The 9,426-nt window shown below is 38.9% G+C and overlaps 1 protein-coding gene across 1 annotated transcript; it reads right to left on the bottom strand.

Moving 5' to 3' along the window:
• Positions 1-1,991: 1,991 nt before the first annotated feature.
• Positions 1,992-2,966, bottom strand: LOC101115065 (olfactory receptor 5M11). Its single transcript, XM_004016792.3, has one exon. It carries the CDS (start codon positions 2,964-2,966, stop codon positions 1,992-1,994), a length of 975 nt encoding a protein of 324 aa, XP_004016841.3.
• Between the last annotated feature and the right edge of the window lie 6,460 nt (positions 2,967-9,426).

The following is a 9,426-nucleotide window of genomic DNA, read 5'->3' as shown; positions in this document are numbered from 1 at the left end:
TATGGAAACCTGGTGAGCATGTAATTTAGCAATGTTATTTATTTGACCACAAATGAAAATATACAGGATAAAGTTGAAGATAGCATTACTGCATTTTCTTCCAATTTACCAAGTATTCAATTATTATCTTCTTCAAGAGATACAAAGATAAAAATGGTATAAACCCATGTGCTTAAGTAGTTCTTAGTCTAACTGGAAAATCTGCAGACAGGTGAATCTTTCAGTAGAACATATCATTCAAAGGATATATTGAAATCAAAGCTCTTACTATGGGTTATATTATATATATATATAAAGACTTATACCATGGAATATTATTCAGTCAAAATACAAGAGGGTAAATGCCATTTGCTACAACATAAATGACCCTTGAGGATATTCATTAAGGGTAACAAGTCAAATGAACAGAACGAAAGGTATTAAATACTTTGGTCTTTTTGTGGAATCTACACCATCAGACTCACAGAAGTATAGAATGAAACTATGATTATCAGGACCTGGAGGTTAGGGAAATGGGAAGAAGTTGGCCAAAGGAACAAACTTCCAGCTATAAGACAAATTCTGGGAATCTGATATACAGCATAGTGACAATACTTAACTATATGATGTATATGTGAAAGTGCTAAGACAGTAGATGTTAAAGGTTTTCACCACCAAAGAATAACAACAAAAAATTGTACTTGTGTGAGATGATAGATGTGACAACTATTATTATTATGAGAATCATTTTGTAATACAATATATAAAAATATATACAATATCACATCTTAAGCTTACACAATAATTTATGTCAAATGCATACAATAAAGCTGGATAAACATAGTCCTAATAAATTTTCAAAGTTAAACTCATGAGATATATCATCTTTGACAACAGAGATAAATTAAAAACACTTGATAAAAATATTTCTTTATATCCTAAATATATGTTAATTAAGCACTGTCATCTAAATAGTGCACAGGTTAAAAAAGATACAGAAAAATAATATTACAAACTCAGGGATAAAATATAGCAAAGTGAATGCCTTTCAGCTCAAGCAATACATATGTGAAATATATAAAGTTTTTGTGTGTAAGAAAAGAAACAAGACTCAAATCAATATTTCAAATTTTCATTTAAAAAATCTAGAAAAGAAAGCAAAAGGTAATCCTAAATAATCTGAATTTTTCAGATCAATGACAGAAAAAACTTTTTTCTTTCCCTAGATCTGAGTATATGTATTCGCACTTGCAGATCTGAGGGAGAAAGTAAGTCCCTACAGATCAGAGGCCTCAAACCAGATCCACAAACAGCTCTCTGGGAAAAGAATGATGATTATATTCTTCTCTCTTCTCATTCCAGACTGACCATCAAACAAGTGCATTCATAAGAACCAGAAAAACTATCGAGACCCATAGTTCACAGTTTTACTTAGTAAGTTAGGGGAAGAGTTCAGAAGGTTGGTCTTCTTAAAGATTCTTAGCCCCTCAAAATAGATGGTAATAAAGAGAGAATAAATTCAAAGAACTGAGCTCACAGCATATGCATACTGTTTACTATTGTAAACAGTAAGAACATACCAATGCTCCAGGGAATACCTAGTAGGAATTTTCACTTAGAGAGGGGCTCCTCAAAATGAAATGATTTCAAAGAACCTAAAATTTGGTTCTAAAAGCAGGGTTTTTTTTAAATTTAAATTTATTTATTTTAATTGGAGGCTAATTACTTTACAATATTGTATTGGTTTTTCCATATATCAACATGAATCTTCTAACACCATACACAGAAATAAAAGCAGTTTTGAAACAGTTGATCTGAGGTACAGAACTCTATGCTTCATTTCTAATAATATGCAAGGAAATGTTACTACTCTCCACCCAGGTAAACATAGTAAAGGACAGCACTCTAGACTAAGTCCAGCTTATTTATTCTCAGTCTGAAGAACAATTGAAACACAGACACAAAGAATATGAAAACTGATCTTATAAATGTAGAGATATTTGAGCCAAAGATTAAGAGTTACAGTTTATTGGAAACGGAGGCATGGCCATCTTAGTGACTATATTTCTTCTGAGGACTCTCTTCAGTGCTTGTTTTACATCTTTGTTCCTCAGACTGTAGATCAACGGATTAAGTGCTGGACTTACAAAGGTGTAGAAAACAGCTATTATCTTGGATTCTTCCACCGTCGTGTCTGTTGGTGGTCTCACATACATGCAGAAGAGTGTCCCATAAAACAGCGTTACAGCCATCATGTGGGAACCACAGGTGGAGAATGCCTTGCGCCTTCCTTCTGCTGATTTGATCCTGAGGATTGCTGTGAGAATTAAGGCGTAAGAAATCAGGATGATGATGAGGGAGCTGGAGAGGTTGAAGCCTGCTGATATCAACATGGCATGCTCTTTGACATAAGTATCAGAGCAAGAAAGCTTGATGAGTGGCGGGTCAGCACAGTAGAAATGGTTGATGATGTTGGATCTACAGAAGGTCAAGCGGAAGGTCATGATGGCCTGGAAGAGTCCATCCGAGAAGCCATAGACATAAGGGAATGTGGCGAAGCTTATGCAGACGCACCTGGACATCTTTACACTGTAGTGCAGAGGGTTGCATATGGCCACGTAGCGGTCATAGGCCATTGCTGCCAGCATGTAAAACTCAGTGAGGAGAAGTGCTATGAAAAGGTAACACTGTACAAAGCAGCCAGCAAAGCTGATGGTCTTCTTCTGTGAAACCAGATTAGTCAGCATCTGTGGGGCTGCTGTAGAGGTATAGCACAAATCTACCAAGGATAAATGAGTGAGGAAGAAGTACATGGGCGTGTGAAGGCGAGAGTCCAGTCTGATTAACACCATCATGCCCAGGTTGCCTAAGAGGGTGGCAAGGTAAACGACCAGAAACAGCACAAAGAGGAGAGGCTGGAGCTCTGGGCGATCTGTGAGGCCCAGGAGAATGAACTCTCTTAGCGTGGTGTCATTGGTGCTGGGCATTCTCTGCACTTGAAACAGATGGAACCAGAGATAGGAAGGTGCGCTTTTCATTACTGACTGTTGAAACGATTTTTATCTGCACCTCCAGATCGTTCACAATGAATACTATTGTGAGATGAGGTTTTGCTTCTACTAAGCCATTGTTTCAGCTTCTTTAACACAGAACTATTATTCTATTTCCACCTCTTACCTACCTTGCACCTACCTCTGAACCTAAAGATAACTATGCTTATAGCTATGTCCATATGTAAAAGTGAACTGCATATTCCCTATCTCCCTACACTTTTTATGCTTCTGCATTTTACATACCTTTATGTCCCCAGCTGTCCTTTATGAAGTACTTTCACTCCTCTCCCATCATACATAAAACTGAATTAATCCCTTTCTGCTTTTGACTTCTCACACACCCTATATCCTCTCATTTATTCTTTAGCACATCATATCACTAAAATGCATCCACTTGCTACTTATATGTTAGTTCTTCAAGGGCAGAGTAAATGATTCTTCATTACTGTTCTGTGATTTCTAAGGGCATATTTATATACTACTTTAAAATAGAAAAGAAAAAATAGCATGAGCATGGAATACCAAACTACTTGCAATCTTTTACTTATCTCTGATTCCCCACAGAATGATTCACAATGTTATATCTTTCATAGGAAAAACGGGGCTTATAAACTGTTTGACAAAACAATTGCTCCAAAAAGCTTGTTAATCAAGATAATCTACAGAACATCTGTGTCAGAAAGTCACATGGGACAGTGGAATCTCACACTTAACATTTATCCCGATGATCCTAACACAGATGTTCCCAGAATCACACTTTAAAAATATAATTACAAACCAAAACACAAAGGCACAGTCACCAGAGTCCTATAAACACATGACGAATCGATGAACAAAGAATTTTTAGATGAAATGAGTTCTCACATAGTATTTTGAGGATGGTCTACAGCAATGACAGAGTGTTTTCATATAGAAAAGAAACAAACTTGGCATAAAAAGTATTTACTTAAATATGACTCCAAATCTATCCAGACATATGACAATTTGTAGCTCACTAGTTCATTGTCGCTTCTAAATAAGTGCTAATCCCTTCTTTTGTACTCCACACGTGCTTTTATGTTTTTATTTCTCTCACACTTCATTTTTTAAAACTTGCCCAATTCTTGTCTCATTTCCAAATGAGTCACTAAAACTTACTGTAGTTATGATTTGAAATACGGTTAAAAGGTGCTTTTGGTCCACAGTCATCAAGACAGTATGGTACTGGCACAAAGACAGAAATATAGATCAATGGAACAAAACAGAAAGTCCAGAGATAAATCCATGCACCAATGGATGCCTTATCTTTGACAAAGGAGACAAGAATATACAATGTATTAAAGACAATCTCTAACAAGTGGTGCTGGGAAAACTGGTCAACCACTTGTAAAAGAATGAAACTAGAACACTTTCTAACACCATACACACAAAAAAATCAAAACAGATTAAAGATCTCAACATAAGACCAGAAACTATAAAACTGCTCAGAGAACATAGGCAAAACACTCTCCAACAAACATCACAGCAGGATCCTCTATGACCCACCTCCCAGAATACTGGAAATAAAAGGAAAAATAAACAAATGGGATCTAATTAAACTTAAAAGCTTCTGCACAACAAAGGAAACTATAAGCAAGGTGAAAAGACAGCCTTCTGAATGGGAGAAAATACTAGCAAATGAAGCAACTGACAAACAACTAATCTCAAAAATATACAAGCAACTTATGCAGCTCAATTCCAGAAAAATAAATGACCCAATCAAAAAATGAGCCAAAGAACTAAATAGACATTTCTCCAAAGAACACATACAGATGGCTTACAAACACATGAAAAGATGCTCAACATCACTCATCATCAGAGAAATGCAAATCAAAACCACAATGAGGTACCATTTCATGCCAGTCAGAATGGCTGCGATCCAAAAGTCTACAAGCAGTAAATGCTGGAGAGGGTGTGGAGAAAAGGGAACCCTCTTACACTGTTGGGAGGAATGCAAGGTAGTACAGCCACTATGGAAATAGTGTGGAGATTCCTTAAAAACTGGCAATAGAACTACCTTATGACCCAGCAATCCTACTTCTGGGCATACACCAAGGAAACAAGAAATGAAAGAAAAACGTGTACCCCAGTGTTCATCACAGCACTTTATAATAGCCAAGACATGGAAGCAACCTAGATGTCCATCAGCAGATGAATGGATAAGAAAGCTGAGGTACATATACACAATGGAGTATTACTCAGCCATTAAAAAGAATTCATTTGAATCAGTTCTAATGAGGTGGATGAAATTCGAGCCTATTATACAGAGTCAAGTAAGCCAGAAAGAAAAACACTAATACAGTATACTAACACATATGTATGGAATTTAGAAAGATGGTAATGATAACCCTGCATGAGAGAGAGCAAAAGAGACACAGATGCATAGAACAGTCTTTTGGACTCTGTGGGAGAGGGCGAGGGTGGGATGATTTGGGAGAATGGCATTGAAACATGTATAATATCATTTATGAAATGAATCACCAGTCCAGGTTCGATGCCTGATACTGGATGCTTGAGGCTGGTCCATTGAGATGACCCAGAGGATGGTACAGGGAGGGAGGAGGAAGGGGGTTTAGGATGGGAACACATGTATGCCTGTGGCGGATTCATGTTGATGTATGGCAAAACCAATATAATACTGTAAAGTAATTAACCTCCAATTAAAATAAATAAATTCTTATTTTTTTTAAAAAAGCGCTTTTGTACCTATGCCTCCCTTCCATTTTATATTAAGAATTTAATATACATCTATGGTATATGCTAATAGTAGTTACTGATAGTATATAGTGATTCTTATTATGCAGAAAGCACTTCATGTCCTTACTGTAAGTGGAATGATAATATCTGTTTTGTTTCACTCTAAAATCTTTATGGACATCACAAAGTAGTCCAAAAAGTATTTACTGATAATTAATGCATTATGTATTTATGCATTGTGGATGGAAAAATAAACCAAAACTTCAAAATCCCTGACTTTCTGGCATTCACGTTCTAGCGGACACAGAGGGATAATGCCACAATAAATCATTACTGTTTCAAATGACTCTGGCATGGAGGAAAAGAAAGAAAATGAAGGAAAGGTTGTTTAAATTTTAAACAGCAACATTAACAAGGAACTCATTTAAAAGTGACTTTTTAAATAACAAGCTGAAAGAGAAAGAAAAATCAATCAAGCAATTCAAAAGAGAATATTCTAGGAAGGATAAGGACCAGGGGCAAAGATACCATGTATGATACATTTGGAAACCTGTAGGTCTATGTGAACTGGACATGGAACAACACACTGGATCCAAATTGGGAAAGGAGTATACTAAGGCTGTATATTGTCACCCTGCTTATTTAACTTACATGCAGAGTACATCATGAGAAATGCTGGGCTGGGTGAAGCACAAGGTGGAATCAAGATTGCTGGGAGAAATATCAATAACGTCAGATATTCAGATGACACTATCCTTATGGCAGAAAGTGAAGAAAAACTAAACAGCCTCTTGATGAAAGTGAAAGAGGAGAGTGAAAAGTTGCCTTTAAACTCAACGTTCAGAAAACTAAGATCATAGTATCTGGTCCCATCACTTCATAGCTAATAGATGGGGAAATAATGGAAACAGTGGCAGACTATTTTGAGGGGTTCCAAAATCACTGCAGATGGTGACTGCAGCCATGAAATTAAAAGATGCTTGCTCCTTGGAAGAAAAGTTATGACCAACCTAGACAGCATATTAAAAAGCAGAGATATTTCATTGCCAACAAAGGTCCATCTAGTCAAAGCTGTGGTTTTCCAGCAGTCATGTATGGATGTGAGAGTAGGACTCTAAAGAAAGCTGAGTCATGAAGAATTGATGCTTTTGAACCGTGGTGTTGGAGAAGACTCTTCAGAGTCCTTTGGTAACAAGGACATCTAACCAGTCCATCCTAAAGGAAATCAGACCTGAATATTCACTGGAAGGACTGATGCTGAAGCTGAAACTCCAATACTTTGGCCTCCTGATGCAAAAGAACTGGTTCATTGCAAAAGATTCTGATTCTGGGAAACATGGAAGTGGGAGGAGAAGGGGACTGCAAAGGCTGAGATGGTTGTATGGCATCACCGACTCAATGGACATGAGTTTGAGTAAACCCTGGGAGTTGGTGATGGACAGGAAGCCTGGCTGCTGTGGTTCATGGCATCACAAAGTCAGAAATGACTGAACAACTGAACTGAACTGAAATGAGGCCTATACGTGCATGTACAGAATTCATACAGAGGAATGCAGAAAGTCAGAGCTGATACCTCCACTAAAGCACAAATGTTTCACTTCATTGAGGGACTGATTTATCTCTGCCTAAGAGATTTTATCAAGATATCACAACATTCACTGGAGAAAAGAAGTTAATTGGCAGTTTATTTCAGCTTTCCTATAAGAAGTGTCTAGCAATAAATAAGCTTGAATCAAGTTGTCTGCTTTTATGTCAGCAACAAGGTAGCTTTGTAGATTTTTCATGTTCTTCAGCACCCAAGAATCCCAGAGAGAGAAGAGGTAGTAGTTACTGGAAGAGAAAATGCTAGAAAGAAAAAGATCAGGATGTAGAAATTTCAGGTTTATTAAGACATGGCAGGAAATTAGACTGAAGGACCACTCCACTATTGCAGAAAGGAAGTGAAAGTGAAAGTGAAGTCTCTCAGTCGTGTCTGACTCTTTGCGACCCCATGGACTGTAACCTATCAGGCTCCTCTGTCCATGGGATTTTCTAGGCAAGAGTACTGGAGTGAATTGCCATTTCCTTCTCCAGCAGATCTTCCCGACCCAGGGATCAAACCCAGGTCTCCCCTCATTGTAGACAGACGCTTTACTGTCTGGACCTACCAGGAAGTCCAATTGCAGAAGGGCTTGTTTCTTACATGTCACATAATGATTGCTTCTGGGATCTGAAAGGTCTTGATTCACAGTCTCACTGACCATTGTGAATCCAGGCATAACCAGACTGCAGGGCAGCAGGAGTACTGATAGGTGGAGAGATACCAAAACATCCATGGAGAGTAAGAAAGAAAATCACAGCTGACCTGGCTGCTTTGTTAGTGTGGAATGACAGGTGAGCATCTTCTTAACAGGGCCCTTGTGGGTTTACTCCCTCACAGCCAAGGAGAGCCTCTCTCTGATGGAGAAGAGACAGCAAAGGAGCAATTCAAGGACAGTTGCTGCTGCAGCTGCTAAGTCGCTTCAGTCGTGTCTGACTCTGTGAGACCCCACAGATGGCAGCCCACCAGGCTCCACCGTCCCTGGGATTCTCCAGGCAAGAACATTGGAGTGGGTTTCCATTTCCTTCTCCAACGCATGAAAGTGAAAGTTGAAAGAGAAGTCACTCAGTCATGTCCGATTCTTAGCCACCCCATGGACTTCCCCCCACCAGGCTCCTTCGTCCATGGGATTTTCCAGGCAAGAGTACTGGAGTGGGGTGCCATTGCCTTCTCTGTCAAGGACAGTAGAAACCCACAAATTGTTAAACCTGGGTAACTAGGACAATCTACACGATAGACACAATCCAGTAACAGAGAAAATAAACAACATCCTTGTTCAAAAATAATTGAGGATTTCAAGACAGTGAGGAAGAACATTATATTTAATCTGTAAAGTTTCTGAAAACAGAGCCCTGTCAACTGCATCAGTTACATGTACATGAAACCAGCCATTCCTGCAGCACTCAGGCCAGCAGACCTGACAATAGGGTATATGGAGCAGGAGAGTATCCTCTCTTCTGCAAAAAAAGAAACGGAAGGAAGAAAGAAAGGAAGGAGACAGAGCCCAGAAAGCAAGAGTTCAGCCCTGATGAGATCACACTAGAGAGGAACCCAGCTCAGTGGGCTAGAGCTCGAGATTGAGAACAGGAGAAGGAGGCAACAGAAGAGATGGTTGGATAGCATCACAGACTCAAAGAACATGAGTGTGAGCAAACTCCAGGAGACAGTGAAGGACAGTGAAGCCTAGTGCACTGCAATCCATGGAGAGCAAAAAGTCGGACCTGACTAGGTGCCTGAACAACAGCTGCTGCTGCTAAGTCACTTCAGTCGTGTCTGACTCTGTGACCCCATAGATGGCAGCCCACCAGGCTCCCCGGCCCTTGGATTCTCCAGGCAAGAACACTGGAAGTGAAAAGTGAAGGTGAAGTCGCTCACTCGTGTCTGACTCTTCACGACCCCATGGACTGCAGCTTACCAGGCTCCTCTGTCAATGGGATTTTCCAGGCAAGACAACAGCAACTGAAACAAAGATTTGCATGTGTACATTTTGAGCAAACAGTGTAAAAGTTGGTGGACCTGCTTGAGATTTTATGACAATCTCCTCTTGACTTAAAAATAAGACATACAAAGGCTTACTTCTGGTGTGGATATGAAACCATT

Source organism: Ovis aries, chromosome 15, assembly GCF_016772045.2.
Source record: "Ovis aries strain OAR_USU_Benz2616 breed Rambouillet chromosome 15, ARS-UI_Ramb_v3.0, whole genome shotgun sequence".
NCBI lineage: Eukaryota > Metazoa > Chordata > Mammalia > Artiodactyla > Bovidae > Ovis > Ovis aries.
The sequence above is the reverse complement of the archived record's forward strand: the minus strand, read 5'-3'. Positions and strand labels throughout refer to the sequence as shown.

Excerpts from the sequence above, each read along its gene's own strand:
- LOC101115065 (XM_004016792.3), bottom strand. The coding sequence starts at position 2,966 with ATGCCCAGCACCAATGACACCACGCTAAGAGAGTTCATTCTCCTGGGC.